The sequence below is a fragment of the Notothenia rossii genome (genome assembly GCF_949606895.1).
Source record: "Notothenia rossii genome assembly, chromosome: 3".
Taxonomy (NCBI): Eukaryota; Metazoa; Chordata; class Actinopteri; order Perciformes; family Nototheniidae; genus Notothenia; species Notothenia rossii.
This window is the reverse complement of record NC_136901.1, coordinates 96,270,475-96,285,751: the sequence shown is the minus strand read 5'-3', so window position 1 is coordinate 96,285,751 and position 15,277 is coordinate 96,270,475. Positions and strand designations below refer to the sequence as shown.

The window sequence follows — 15,277 nt, the reverse complement described above, 5'->3', positions numbered from 1 at the left end:
TCTACCTGTCTCTCTCTCTCTACCTGTCTCTCTAACAACCTCTCTCTACCTGTCTCTACCTGTCTCTCTCTCTCTACCTGTCTCTGTCTCTCTCTACCTCTCTCTACCTGTCTCTCTCTCTCTACCTGTCTCTCTAACAACCTCTCTCTACCTGTCTCTCTCTCTCTACCTGTCTCTCTCTTTACCTGTCCCTCTATACACCTGTTTCTCTCTCTCTACCTGTCTCTCTCTCTTCCTGTCTCTCTCTACCTGTCTCTCTCTCTATCTGTCTCTCTCTTTACCTGTCCCTCTATACACCTGTTTCTCTCTCTCTTCCTGTCTCTCTCTACCTGTCTCTCTCTCTATCTGTCTCTCTCTTTACCTGTCCCTCTCTCTATCTGTCTCTCTCTACCTGTCTCTCTCTCTATCTGTCTCTCTCTTTACCTGTCCCTCTATACACCTGTTTCTCTCTCTCTCCCTGTCTCTCTCCCTCAAGTCTCTCTCTTTACTTGTCCCTCTCTCTACACCTGTCCGTCTCTCAGACCCCCGCCAGGTGGAGACCCTCTCCCAGATGCACTGTCTCTCTAACTACCTGTTTCTCTCGCTCTACCTGTCTCTGTCTCTCAGACCCCCGCCAGGTGGAGACCCTCTCCCAGATGCACTGTCTCTCTAACTACCTGTTTCTCTCGCTCTACCTGTCTCTGTCTCTCAGACCGCCGCCAGGTGGAGACCCTCTCCCAGATGCACTGTCTCTCTAACTACCTGTTTCTCTCGCTCTACCTGTCTCTGTCTCTCAGACCGCCGCCAGGTGGAGACCCTCTCCCAGATGCACTGTCTCTCTAACTACCTGTTTCTCTCGCTCTACCTGTCTCTGTCTCTCAGACCCCCGCCAGGTGGAGACCCTCTCCCAGATGCACTGTCTCTCTAACTACCTGTTTCTCTCGCTCTACCTGTCTCTGTCTCTCAGACCCCCGCCAGGTGGAGACCCTCTCCCAGATGCACTGTCTCTCTAACTACCTGTTTCTCTCGCTCTACCTGTCTCTGTCTCTCAGACCGCCGCCAGGTGGAGACCCTCTCCCAGATGCACTGTCTCTCTAACTACCTGTTTCTCTCGCTCTACCTGTCTCTGTCTCTCAGACCCCCGCCAGGTGGAGACCCTCTCCCAGATGCACTGTCTCTCTAACTACCTGTTTCTCTCGCTCTACCTGTCTCTGTCTCTCAGACCGCCGCCAGGTGGAGACCCTCTCCCAGATGCACTGTCTCTCTAACTACCTGTTTCTCTCGCTCTACCTGTCTCTGTCTCTCAGACCCCCGCCAGGTGGAGACCCTCTCCCAGATGTTGGCGATGGGTTTCTCAGATGAGGGCGGCTGGCTCACTCGTCTCCTTCTGGCAAAAGACTTCGATATCGGCGCTGCCCTCGACGCCATCCAGTTCCAGCCCCCACCACACAGAACCTGATGATGTCACGGTGATGTCATCACGACGTCACGTCCCTGCTGACGTCATCTGTTAAACCAGATTCAGATCCTGCAGCCACTTCCTGTCCTCTGATATAGTAACCAATCATCTTCTCGTTCATACTCACCTCAACGTCTCAGATATAGACTAATTAATATATACTTTATCTAATCAATATGTTCTCTGATTGATATATCATTTCTCTGATTGATGTGTACTTTCTCTGATTCATATATACTTTCTCTGATTGATGTATACTTTCTCTGATTGATGTATACTTTGTCTGATTGATATATACTTTCTCTGATTGATGTATACTTTCTCTGATTGATATATACTTTCTCTGATTGATGTATACTTTCTCTGATTGATATATACTTTCTCTGATTGATATATACTTTCTCTGATTGATGTATACTTTCTCTGATTGATATATACTTTCTGTGATTGATGTGTACTTTCTCTTATTGATACACCCTCTGTCTCGCTGCTCTTTGTCCTGCTTTATGAATCTGAATAAAACTTGAGTCCCAGACTCCGGATGTTTTTTTATCACAGAAACATGATGCTGCTGTCAACAAGAATAAACAATATGTACTGCTGAGATCAACACTTTAATGCACTTTAGGAACACAAACAAACAAACAGGGTCAGAGTGATAAACATAAACAGACTCAGGGTGATACACAAACAGTTTATAAATCCAAACTGAAATCCTCTCCGCTGTCAAACATGGAGTTAACAGGACGTAGGGGATGGGGCCTAGTGGGGGGCGGAGTCTCACTGATCATAGAGGATGCTCCGCCCACCTGCCAGTCAACACTGAGGGCACCAGCAGGATCCAGGCTCTCCTCACTGGTCAGAGGGTCTGAGGGTCTCCTCCTGAAGCTGGACTGCACACACAAAGAAGGTCTTTAAAACAGAAACACTCAGATAGGACCTGAGATAATAACTGATGTCAGAATGTTACCTGTCCAGGTGTCCCGTCCTCCTGACCTCCTCTCTTCCTCTTCCTGTCAAACATCACAGACCTTACTAAAAGCAGCTTCCTGGATTCAGAATCACATCTTATGAACACAGACTGTTTATATGGTTTAATATATGCTGCATCAGATCATAACACTGCCCCACGGGGCATCAGATCATAACACTGCCCCACGGGGCATCAGATCATAACACTGCCCCACGGGGCACCAGATCATAACACTGCCCCACGGTGAGCATCAGATCATAACACTGCCCCACGGGGCATCAGATCATAACACTGCCCCACGGAGCATCAGATCATAACACTGCCCCACGGGGCATCAGATCATAACACTGCCCCACGGGGCATCAGATCATAACACTGCCCCACGGGGCATCAGATCATAACACTGCCCCACGGGGCATCAGATCATAACACTGCCCCACGGTGAGCATCAGATCATAACACTGCCCCACGGGGCATCAGATCATAACACTGCCCCACGGTGAGCATCAGATCATAACACTGCCCCACGGGGCATCAGATCATAACACTGCCCCACGGTGAGCATCAGATCATAACACTGCCCCACGGTGAGCATCAGATCATAACACTGCCCCACGGTACGGGGGGCATGATGGGGCATCAGATCATTTAAACCACCGTCACCTGTCAATCATGCTGTTGACATGGAGCTGCTGGCTGTCCATCAAAACATCCTCCTCCTTTGGCCCCGCCTCCTCAGGTGTGTCCAGGTATTTACTCCAGCTGCTCACCTGAGGCCGGCCCACCTGGAGGAGGAGAGGAGCATTAGTGTGTCTCTGTGTTCATGTGTGTGTTCGTGTGTTTGTGTTCGTGTGTGTGTGTTCGTGTCTCTGTGTGTGTGTTAGTATGTGTGTGTTAGTGTCTCTGTGTGTGTGTGTGTGTGTGTGTGTGTGTGTGTTTGTGTGTGTTCATGTGTGTGTGTGTGTGTGTCTTCGTTCATGTGTGTGTGTGTTCGTGTCTCTGTGTGTTCGTGTCTCTGTGTGTGTTCATGTGTGTGTGTGTGTGTGTGTTTGTGTGTTCGTGTGTGTTCGTGTCTCTGTGTGTGTGTGTGTGTGTTCGTGTGTGTGTGTGTGTGTGTGTGTTCGTGTCTCTGTGTGTGTTTGTGTGTTCGTGTGTGTGTTCGTGTGTGTGTTCGTGTCTCTGTGTATGTTTGTGTGTGTTCATGTGTGTGTGTGTGTGTGTGTGTGTGTGTGTTCGTGTCTCTGTGTGTGTTCGTGTGTTCGTGTGTGTGTGTGTGTGTTCGTGTGTGTGTGTGTTCGTGTCTCTGTGTGTGTTCGTGTGTGTTCATGTGTGTGTGTGTGTGTGTTCATGTGTGTGTGTGTGTGTGTTCATGTGTGTGTGTGTGTGTGTGTGTGTTTGTGTTCATGTGTGTGTGTGTGTGTGTTCATGTGTGTGTGTATGTGTGTGTGTGTGTGTGTGTTCATGTGTGTGTGTGTGTGTGTGTGTGTGTGTGTGTGTGTGTGTGTGTGTGTGTGTGTGTGTGTGTGTGTGTGTTCATGTGTGTGTGTGTGTTCGTGTGTGTGTGTGTTCATGTATATGTGTGTGTGTGTGTGTGTTCATGTGTGTGTGTGTGTGTTCATGTGTGTGTGTGTGTGTGTTCATGTGTGTGTTCATGTGTGTGTTCATGTGTGTGTGTGTGTGTGTGTGTGTGTGTGTGTGTGTGTGTGTGTGTGTGTGTGTGTGTGTGTGTGTGCGTGTGTGTGTGTGTGTGTGTTCATGTGTGTGTGTGTGTGTGTGTGTGTGTGTGTGTGTGTGTGTGTGCGTGTGTGTGTGTGTGTGTGTGTGTGTGTGTGTGTGTGTGTGTGTGTGTGTGTGTTCACCTGCTCCTCAGGTTCCTCCTCTCCCTCCTGCTTCCTGTTAGAAACATTCAAACAGTGACTCAGCAGTTTTAGCTTTAGATCTCCTGCAGGTGAGGAGTATTATGGGATAGGCTGGTTACCATAGTGACAATGAGTGCTGCTCCTGGTCCTCCATCTTGGCTCCTCTCATGGCATTCAGTTTCTGAACGTGACGTCTGCAGTCGGCCCCGGAGCCCCGCCCAAACTCCTGCCAGCCAATCAGAGCACAGTCAGGGGTCAGCTGACACTATGACGTTTCTCTGAATAAATGAATGATGCCAACGTTTAGCAGAGACTGTGGCCCTTTCTCAATTCTTAAATATCCCCTCCTCGACTCCTATCCTCGACTCCTATCTTCTTGTCTTAGTCCCGCCCACAGTAGGTGCAATCCAGAGAGCCTCCTCTCTCCTCGGTTAGAGCTCCTCCAGAGAGCCTCCTCTCTCCTCTCTCCTCGGTTAGAGCTCCTCCAGAGAGCTTCCTCTCTCCTCTCTCCAAAACCTGGCCTTTGCCTGGCCCGGCTAACGCTACTCGAGGGGTGGCTGAAGCTAACGCTACTCGAGGGGTGGCTGAAGCTAACGCTACTCGAGGGGTGGTTGAAGCTAACGCTACTCGAGGGGTGGTTGAAGCTAACGCTACTCGAGGGGTGGCTGAAGCTAACGCTACTCGAGGGGTGGCTGAAGCTAACGCTACTCGAGGGGTGGCTGAAGCTAACGCTACTCGAGGGGTGGCTGAAGCTAACGCTACTCGAGGGGTGGTTGAAGCTAACGCTACTCGAGGGGTGGCTGAAGCTAACGCTACTCGAGGGGTGGTTGAAGCTAACGCTACTCGAGGGGTGGTTGAAGCTAACGCTACTCGAGGGGTGGTTGAAGCTAACGCTACTCGAGGGGTGGCTGAAGCTAACGCTACTCGAGGGGTGGTTGAAGCTAACGCTACTCGAGGGGTGGCTGAAGCTAACGCTACTCGAGGGGTGGCTGAAGCCAACGCTACTCGAGGGGTGGTTGAAGCTAACGCTACTCGAGGGGTGGTTGAAGCTAACGCTACTCGAGGGGTGGTTGAAGCTAACGCACTCGACGCCGAACCTTTACAAAAGTATGATGGACTCCCTGAAAGCCGACATTGACTCTTTGTCTTCCAGCCTGCGCTCCGAGATGACCTCTGTCCGAAAAGAACTAAAAGAGTCAATAGGACCATTACAAGCTAAAGTGGAGCAACACGGGCAGGCTTTGCTTGAGCTTGAACGAGTTGCTACGGACCACAGCGGCCGGATAACGGAGCTGGAAGCTACAGTTAGCAAGCTGACGGCTCAGGCTAAACATGTTGGTGATCGGTGCGAGGACCTGGAGATCCAGAAGGAATAACATTCGGCTGGTGGGCATATCGGAGGGATTGGAGGGACCTCGTCCTACTTAGTTTATCTCCAAGCTACTTCAGGAAATACTTCACCTGGATGAAAAGCCCCTGCTAGATCGAGCCCATCGCACACTGCGGGACAGGCCCAGAGAGGGACAGGCCCAGAGAGGGACAGGCCCAGAGAGGGACAGGCCCAGAGAAGGACAGGCCCAGAGACCATTCGTCGTAAGAGCTCATTACTTTCACATTCGCAGTGAGATCCTACGTCGGGCCGGGGAACTGTCTCGCCTCCTCCGTCAGGGTAGGAGGATTTCTATCTTTGCTGACTACACCTCCACCGTTGCTAAAAAGCGAGCTGCTTTTGGAACTGTCAAGCGTCAGCTGCACTCATGTCCGGGCATGAAGTTTGGACTTCTCTACCCAGCGGTGCTCCGAATCACGCTGCCGAGCGGAGACACAAGACCCTAAAGCGGCAAATGACTTTGTCAATAGAAAACTCAAGAAAGCAGTCCCTCCAAGTGCTGTGTGACGGAGCAGGGCGGAGCTAGCAGAGCCGGCTCCAGTCAGTCATTGTAGCTTTCCATGATAATGAGTCACTGAAATGTCTAAACGTGTGACGGACGTACTCATGTTCTCTTTGGGTAGCTTTAGGCTGTGTTAGTAGTAGCCTAGGATGGTAGTAGCTACGACGGAGCGTTTAGCAATCCCTATAAGGTTTGATCGGGGTGTCTCGAATGGGGAGGCACTTCTGCCAAGGTGGGAGGGAGCAAGTGGTTCTTTTACCACAAAGGGTTGTTCTATATTTTGTGTTTTTTGGTTGTTGTTTTGTATTTTCCCGTGTCGGCTAGGTCAACACGTACATTCGTTATACCTCATTCTGCTTATATGTTATATTATGCTTCACTCCTTGCCTCTCAAGATGCTTCTATGGTTTCACCTAAGTGAACAACAAGGTGGATAGGAGAGGGGCTTCAATTGTGTACCTGGAACTGTAGGGGCCTTAACAATCCTGTTAAGCTGCGCAGCAAAGCGTTGCACCCTCTCCAGCACCTGGGTGCACAGGTCATTTTTCTACGAGGAACTCATCTAAAGGCCCTGACACACCGACCCGATGTTGGGAGTCAGAGGCAGTCGGGCATTCGCGGCGCCCTACTCAGCGTGGTGTGTCCCGCACCGTTGTCTCTTTAAGGCACATTTTCAATAGAAACCTCGCCCCAGACACTGTAAGGGTACATTTCACTGGGTCTGATACAAGCCGTGCTCCAGGGCGTTTCAATAACCGTTTGCCTTCAAATGAAGACTTTGTGGAATTTGTTTCCGGACAAATAGATCTCTTTCTTAGTATAAACAAAACTCCTGATGTGTCTGCGTCACTGTTGTGGGAGACCTTAAAGGCATCCTCCAGCGGCTATGAGAGGAAAGTGAGGAGGGAAAGACTTCATCATTTAACGAAACGCATTGCACAGCTGGACGCAATTTATTCCGGCTCAAAGCAGACCAGGGACGGGTGGCGCAGTGGTCTGTGCGTTTGATCATCAGATCAAGGGGGTGTTGGGGAACTCCTGTTTGAAACCCGCTCCCGCCCCACTGCTTCAGGCCGTTGTGTCCTTGGGCAAGACACTTCACCTGAACTTGCTCCTGTGGGTATTGTCCACAGTAGATGACCTGTATATGTAATGTGTATTTGTAAAGTGCTTTGAGTCATTGATAAAGCGCTATAATAAATATAAGGATTATTATTATTATTATAATTATAATAGCCTTTGTCTCAGCTCAAAGCAGACCTTATAGTCTTTGTCTCAGCTCAAAGCAGACCTTATAGTCTTTGTCTCAGCTCAAAGCAGACCTTATAGCCTTTGTCTCAGCTCAAAGCAGACCTTAGAGCCTTTGTCTCGGCTCAAAGCAGACCTTATAGTCTTTGTCTCGGCTCAAAGCAGACCTTATAGTCTTTGTCTCTGCTCAAAGCAGACCTTATAGTCTTTGTCTCTGCTCAAAGCAGACCTTATAGTCTTTGTCTCTGCTCAAAGCAGACCTTATAGTCTTTGTCTCTGCTCAAAGCAGACCTTATAGTCTTTGTCTCAGCTCAAAGCAGACCTTATAGTCTTTGTCTCAGCTCAAAGCAGACCTTATAGTCTTTGTCTCAGCTCAAAGCAGACCTTATAGTCTTTGTCTCAGCTCAAAGCAGACCTTATAGTCTTTGTCTCAGCTCAAAGCAGACCTTATAGCCTTTGTCTCAGCTCAAAGCAGACCTTAGAGTCTTTGTCTCAGCTCAAAGCAGACCTTAGAGCCTTTGTCTCAGCTCAAAGCAGACCTTATAGTCTTTGTCTCAGCTCAAAGCAGACCTTAGAGCCTTTGTCTCAGCTCAAAGCAGACCTTATAGCCTTTGTCTCAGCTCAAAGCAGACCTTAGAGCCTTTGTCTCGGCTCAAAGCAGACCTTATAGTCTTTGTCTCTGCTCAAAGCAGACCTTATAGTCTTTGTCTCTGCTCAAAGCGGACCTTATAGTCTTTGTCTCTGCTCAAAGCAGACCTTATAGTCTTTGTCTCTGCTCAAAGCAGACCTTATAGTCTTTGTCTCAGCTCAAAGCAGACCTTATAGCCTTTGTCTCAGCTCAAAGCAGACCTTATAGTCTTTGTCTCAGCTCAAAGCAGACCTTATAGCCTTTGTCTCAGCTCAAAGCAGACCTTATAGTCTTTGTCTCTGCTCAAAGCAGACCTTATAGTCTTTGTCTCTGCTCAAAGCAGACCTTATAGCCTTTGTCTCAGCTCAAAGCAGACCTTATAGTCTTTGTCTCTGCTCAAAGCAGACCTTATAGTCTTTGTCTCAGCTCAAAGCAGACCTTATAGTCTTTGTCTCAGCTCAAAGCAGACCTTATAGTCTTTGTCTCAGCTCAAAGCAGACCTTATAGTCTTTTTCTCAGCTCAAAGCAGACCTTATAGCCTTTGTCTCAGCTCAAAGCAGACCTTATAGTCTTTGTCTCTGCTCAAAGCAGACCTTATAGTCTTTGTCTCAGCTCAAAGCAGACCTTATAGTCTTTGTCTCGGCTCAAAGCAGACCTTAGAGCCTTTGTCTCAGCTCAAAGCAGACCTTATAGTCTTTGTCTCAGCTCAAAGCAGACCTTAGAGCCTTTGTCTCAGCTCAAAGCAGATCTTATAGTCTTTGTCTCGGCTCAAAGCAGACCTTAGAGCCTTTGTCTCAGCTCAAAGCAGACCTTATAGTCTTTGTCTCAGCTCAAAGCAGACCTTATAGTCTTTGTCTCAGCTCAAAGCAGACCTTATAGTCTTTGTCTCAGCTCAAAGCAGACCTTATAGCCTTTGTCTCAGCTCAAAGCAGACCTTATAGTCTTTGTCTCTGCTCAAAGCAGACCTTATAGCCTTTGTCTCAGCTCAAAGCAGACCTTATAGTCTTTGTCTCTGCTCAAAGCAGACCTTATAGTCTTTGTCTCTGCTCAAAGCAGACCTTATAGTCTTTGTCTCAGCTCAAAGCAGACCTTATAGTCTTTGTCTCAGCTCAAAGCAGACCTTATAGTCTTTGTCTCAGCTCAAAGCAGACCTTATAGTCTTTGTCTCAGCTCAAAGCAGACCTTATAGTCTTTGTCTCAGCTCAAAGCAGACCTTATAGTCTTTGTCTCGGCTCAAAGCAGACCTTAGAGCCTTTGTCTCAGCTCAAAGCAGACCTTATAGTCTTTGTCTCAGCTCAAAGCAGACCTTATAGTCTTTGTCTCAGCTCAAAGCAGACCTTATAGTCTTTGTCTCAGCTCAAAGCAGACCTTATAGTCTTTGTCTCAGCTCAAAGCAGACCTTAGAGCCTTTGTCTCAGCTCAAAGCAGACCTTATAGTCTTTGTCTCAGCTCAAAGCAGACCTTATAGTCTTTGTCTCAGCTCAAAGCAGACCTTATAGTCTTTGTCTCGGCTCAAAGCAGACCTTATAGCCTTTGTCTCTGCTCAAAGCAGACCTTATAGTCTTTGTCTCAGCTCAAAGCAGACCTTATAGTCTTTGTCTCAGCTCAAAGCAGACCTTATAGTCTTTGTCTCAGCTCAAAGCAGACCTTATAGTCTTTGTCTCTGCTCAAAGCAGACCTTATAGTCTTTGTCTCGGCTCAAAGCAGACCTTAGAGCCTCTGTCTCAGCTCAAAGCAGACCTTATAGTCTTTGTCTCAGCTCAAAGCAGACCTTATAGTCTTTGTCTCAGCTCAAAGCAGACCTTATAGTCTTTGTCTCTGCTCAAAGCAGACCTTATAGTCTTTGTCTCAGCTCAAAGCAGACCTTATAGTCTTTGTCTCTGCTCAAAGCAGACCTTATAGTCTTTGTCTCGGCTCAAAGCAGACCTTAGAGCCTCTGTCTCAGCTCAAAGCAGACCTTATAGTCTTTGTCTCAGCTCAAAGCAGACCTTATAGTCTTTGTCTCAGCTCAAAGCAGACCTTATAGTCTTTGTCTCAGCTCAAAGCAGACCTTATAGTCTTTGTCTCTGCTCAAAGCAGACCTTATAGTCTTTGTCTCTGCTCAAAGCAGACCTTATAGTCTTTGTCTCAGCTCAAAGCAGACCTTATAGCCTTTGTCTCAGCTCAAAGCAGACCTTATAGTCTTTGTCTCGGCTCAAAGCAGACCTTATAGTCTTTGTCTCAGCTCAAAGCAGACCTTATAGTCTTTGTCTCAGCTCAAAGCAGACCTTATAGTCTTTGTCTCAGCTCAAAGCAGACCTTAGAGCCTTTGTCTCAGCTCAAAGCAGACCTTATAGTCTTTGTCTCAGCTCAAAGCAGACCTTAGAGCCTTTGTCTCAGCTCAAAGCAGACCTTATAGTCTTTGTCTCAGCTCAAAGCAGACCTTATAGCCTTTGTCTCAGCTCAAAGCAGACCTTATAGCCTTTGTCTCAGCTCAAAGCAGACCTTATAGTCTTTGTCTCAGCTCAAAGCAGACCTTAGAGCCTTTGTCTCAGCTCAAAGCAGACCTTAGAGCCTTTGTCTCAGCTCAAAGCAGACCTTATAGCCTTTGTCTCAGCTCAAAGCAGACCTTATAGTCTTTGTCTCAGCTCAAAGCAGACCTTATAGTCTTTGTCTCAGCTCAAAGCAGACCTTATAGTCTTTGTCTCGGCTCAAAGCAGACCTTATAGCCTTTGTCTCAGCTCAAAGCAGACCTTATAGCCTTTGTCTCAGCTCAAAGCAGACCTTATAGTCTTTGTCTCAGCTCAAAGCAGACCTTATAGCCTTTGTCTCAGCTCAAAGCAGACCTTATAGTCTTTGTCTCAGCTCAAAGCAGACCTTATAGTCTTTGTCTCGGCTCAAAGCAGACCTTATAGCCTTTGTCTCTGCTCAAAGCAGACCTTATAGCCTTTGTCTCAGCTCAAAGCAGACCTTATAGTCTTTGTCTCGGCTCAAAGCAGACCTTATAGCCTTTGTCTCGGCTCAAAGCAGACCTTATAGCCTTTGTCTCAGCTCAAAGCAGACCTTATAGTCTTTGTCTCAGCTCAAAGCAGACCTTATAGTCTTTGTCTCGGCTCAAAGCAGACCTTATAGCCTTTGTCTCGGCTCAAAGCAGACCTTATAGCCTTTGCAACATTTCTAGCAAGACGTCTTATTCTAACAAGATGGAAATCACCAACCCCACCTTCCCACACTTTGTGGATACGGGACATTTTCTATAATTTGCAGCTTGAAAAAATCCGTTCCACATTGAGAGGCTCCTCCGGGAGGCTCCGGGGTGTCTGGGGCCTTTCTTTGCAGGGAGGATGACCTTCCCGGATATTCCGGAACAAGACCCGAATATGTGTGTGTGTCTGTGTATATCTTTTTTTAAATCATTTTTTATTATTGTATATGTATGTATTAGGGCTGTCAAGTTAACGCGTTAATAACGCGTTAACGCAAACAAAATTAACGCCACTAATTATTTTAACGCGATTAACGCATGTGTATTTTTGGTCCTCGGCCGCCCCGTAGTTTCAGAGCGCATCGAGTTTAAAATACCATCTACAAGCTGATGCTGACAGCCTGCTGCCCGGCCGCTTGGGGCAGACCACACTGTTTTGGCAGTTATAACTGAATTTAATGTTTTCTACTTTTTTACATCTGGGAAGGCATTTGCCTTCAACAGATGGAAAGTGTCTTGACCAACAACTGAAGTATTTATTATAGCTATGCAGGGCATGCAAGAGAGCAAACACAAACAAGTGAAATGAAGAATACAATTGAAATTGTAATATTGTGGTGGTTCATCTTATAATTCAGTCTAGAGAATGCACCAGACAGCATCTAAGACCTGCTAACATCTAAATGTTCTCGGGGGAGGCCCCCCAAACCCTTCGTGCGTCATTTCGTCCGCGCGCATTTTTCAGGGCAATCTCTATTGGGCTCAGGGCCATCTGTAAATTAGCTTAGATGGCCCACAGGGCCGATTAATTTGCGATTAAATATTTTAATCGACTGAAAGCCCTAGTGTATATATATATATATGTGTGAAACATTTTCTTTTACATTTATTTGTACTCTTACCTGAAGAGAATGAGGTTATGTGTTTGGTTGTGTGACCAAACCGACTGTTTTTGTTGTATTGTTTCATATGTTATGTGATCTGCACAACTGTAATGTGACACTGTCAATCACAACCGCTCTGCCATCTCTGTTTAATTGTGTACCAAACAAAGTTTCTTAAAAAAAATATGAATGAATGAATGAGTGATGCTAACCTTTAGCAGAGACTGTTTCTCTCCACACAGCTTACAGGTCCACTTGTTCACTTTTTTCACCTGACAGACAAAGCACAGGGCAAAGTGTTCACTTCCTTAACCTGACAGACAAAGCACAGGGCAAAGTGTTCACTTCCTTCACCTGATAGACAAAGCACAGGGCAAAGTGTTCACTTCCTTCAACTGACAGACAAAGCACAGGGCAAAGTGTTCACTTTCTTCACCTGACAGACAAAGCACAGGGCAAAGTGTTCACTTTATTCACTTGACAGACAAAGCACAGGGCAAAGTGTTCACTTCCTTCACCTGACAGACAAAGCACAGGGCAAAGTGTTCACTTCCTTCACCTGACAGACAAAGCACAGGGCAAAGTGTTCACTTCCTTCACCTGACAGACAAAGCACAGGGAAAAGTGTTCACTTCCTTCACCTGACAGACAAAGCACAGGGCAAAGTGTTCACTTTCTTCACCTGACAGACAAAGCACAGGGCAAAGTGTTCACTTTCTTCACCTGACAGACAAAGCACAGGGCAAAGTGTTCACTTTCTTCACTTGACAGACAAAGCACAGGGCAAAGTGTTCACTTTCTTCACTTGACAGACAAAGCACAGGGCAAAGTGTTCACTTTCTTCACTTGACAGACAAAGCACAGGGCAAAGTGTTCACTTTCTTCACTTGACAGACAAAGCACAGGGCAAAGTGTTCACTTTCTTCACTTGACAGACAAAGCACAGGGCAAAGTGTTCACTTTCTTCACCCACCAGACTCCCACGAGACCCCCAAGCATTGCCCAAAGAGAGAAAATTAGATGAAAATAAAGAATTGATCCAAGAGAATCTAAATGAGGAAGAAGAGCCAAAGAAAGGAGATGTTATATCAGGACTCAATTGAGTATATCAAGCTTAGCTTAATGTCTAGTTCCTCTCCCCCTATGTATTTATATATTTGTATCAGTGTTTTCCGTTAGTTATTGTAGTGTTTTTCTGAAAAGGCAGTTTATTATTTATCCTGTAGGGGGCGGTGAAGCCGCCTCTGAAAACCCCAGAAGAAGAAGATTCAAATGTGTGTGAGATGGTGTGTTAGTGTGTTACCTGTGTGTGTGTGTGTGTGTGTGTGTGTGTGTGTGTGTGTGTGTGTGTGTGTGTGTGTGTGTGTGTGTGTGTGTGTGTGTGTGTGTGTGTGTGTGTGTTACCTGTTGGACCTGGAAGCTCTGACAGGTGAAACACCGGAGCACGAGGAACTCTTGACCCATGGTTCTGAATGTTTTCAGTTTGAACCGCCGTGACACGTGATACTGACGTCACACTCACGTGACACTGACGTCACAGCCGAGCCGAGCAGTTTCCGGTTTATGTCGTGACGCACATTAACTGCTTTCATTGCGTCGCGATGTTTACAGTGAGAACAGCTGTGAGGTCCGTGTAGAAAGCAGAGCAGTGTGTATAATATATATCACTCAGTATAACAGGCCTACTCTCTTTATTTGCTTTAGTTTAGTAGATATCTACAAACAAAGAGTCCAGATATTTCTAAAACCATTTAGTGCTTCACATAATAAAATACACAATGGCTGTAGCCTGTTTTAGGAGCTGTAGGTGCGTGTGTGTGGTGTAGGTGTGTGTGTGGTACAGTGTGTAGGTGTGTGTGTGGTGCAGTGTGTAGGTGTGTGTGTGGCATACTTGCCAAACTTGAGACCTCAGAAATCGGGAGCATTTCAAAATGCAAAATAGGGGGGGGTGCTAGCTGTTAGATTAACATTAACATGCTCATCCTTGATGGAGCATATGTGTGGGCTGGACCTGTATTTTACAGGAAAGGAGAACGTGTTACCATGGAAACCAAACAATGGTGTAGCTGTATTAAAGTCCGAGTGGAAACAGTCCTGAGTAAATCTGATTTTGTCAGAAATCGGGAGAAATGCGGGAGAAATATGACCCCGGGAGGAAACCGGGAGAGGGCAATGAAATCGGGAGTCTCCCGCGAAAATCGGGAGGGTTGACAAGTATGGTGTGTGGTACAGTGTGTAGGTGTGTGTGGTACAGTGTGTAGGTGTGTGTGTGGTACAGTGTGTAGGTGTGTGTGGTACAGTGTGTAGGTGTGTGTGTGGTACAGTGTGTAGGTGTGTGTGGTACAGTGTGTGCGTAGATGCAGCGGACAGACAGGTCTCAGTTGGTTTGGTGTCCTCTGCTTACTTTTAATACTTGTAAATAAAACTTTTGGCCCCTTAATTTATTTTCCCCATTTCAGCGACCAGAGAGAGAGAGAGGGAGGGGGGGGGGGGGGAGGGGATATATCCAGTCTCTGATTGTGTTACGTTATTATGAGAGTGCTCTGTTTGATTCTGAAATTGTATATATTTATATACAAATTTACATATATATATATATAAATATAAGTGTGTGTGTGTCTGTTGCTTGTTATTGTCTCATTATACCGCACTGTGAATGAATCAAAGTAAATATCTAAGTGGTCATGAACACATCTGTCCATCAGACAGAGGGCTGCTGTGCCTCCTGTCATCATTAATGGACGTCTCTTTAAAATGACCGCTCAGAGGAGAGGAGTTCTCATTTCTCTAACCGCCTGCTGCTTCCCCTCCTCTCTCCTCGGTTCCCCTCCTCGGCTCCTCGGCTCGCATCTCCTGTGGGCGGGACTAAGTCTCGAGGATAGGAGTCGAGGAGAGGAGGCGAGTCGAGGAGGGCAGTTAGAGAAATAAGAAAGGGCCCATGAACAGCTGTTCAATAGAAACCTGGGCCCTTTCTCATTTCTCTAACTGCCCTCCTCCACTCCTATCCTCAACTTCTATCCTCGAGAGATTTGGGTCCATATTCAAGCGCAAAACAAGCTACTCACGAGCGGGAAATGTGCTTTTACACGCGCATAAAATGACCCTCGCGCGCAGATTAAACCCTATGCGGCTATGCTCTCGCTCACGAGAGACAGCCCTCTTGCTCGCTCG

General features: G+C 46.9%; 2 protein-coding genes across 4 annotated transcripts in view; one reads left to right on the top strand and one right to left on the bottom strand.

Annotated features, from left to right (window-relative positions):
* sqstm1 (sequestosome 1) overlaps positions 1 to 1,973 on the top strand; it is a 10,264-nt gene extending 8,291 nt beyond the window's left edge. The window contains exon 10 of one of the 2 annotated variants that reach the window (XM_079667721.1): positions 1,287 to 1,973. In XM_079667721.1, the coding sequence (XP_079523847.1) occupies positions 1,287 to 1,438 (152 nt within the window). In that variant the 3' untranslated portion in view covers positions 1,439 to 1,973. Of the gene's footprint in view, positions 1 to 521; positions 683 to 1,286 lie in introns of those variants that run through there. The other variant, XM_079667722.1, reaches the window with a different exon arrangement.
* Positions 1,974 to 2,033: 60 nt separating this feature from the next.
* mrnip (MRN complex interacting protein) lies at positions 2,034 to 13,675 on the bottom strand. Of its 2 annotated transcripts, XM_079667724.1 has the most exons (7): positions 13,511 to 13,675; positions 12,319 to 12,378; positions 4,390 to 4,496; positions 4,271 to 4,304; positions 3,075 to 3,196; positions 2,409 to 2,451; positions 2,034 to 2,331 (listed from the first exon to the last, which is right to left on the bottom strand). In XM_079667724.1, exons 1-7 carry the CDS (start codon positions 13,568 to 13,570, stop codon positions 2,134 to 2,136), a joined length of 624 nt encoding a protein of 207 aa, XP_079523850.1. In that variant the 5' UTR covers positions 13,571 to 13,675; the 3' UTR covers positions 2,034 to 2,133. The 2 variants fall into 2 exon arrangements, with proteins under 2 accessions (XP_079523850.1, XP_079523851.1); XM_079667725.1 differs by lacking the exon at positions 12,319 to 12,378 and having other exon boundaries at positions 13,511 to 13,648.
* Between the last annotated feature and the right edge of the window lie 1,602 nt (positions 13,676 to 15,277).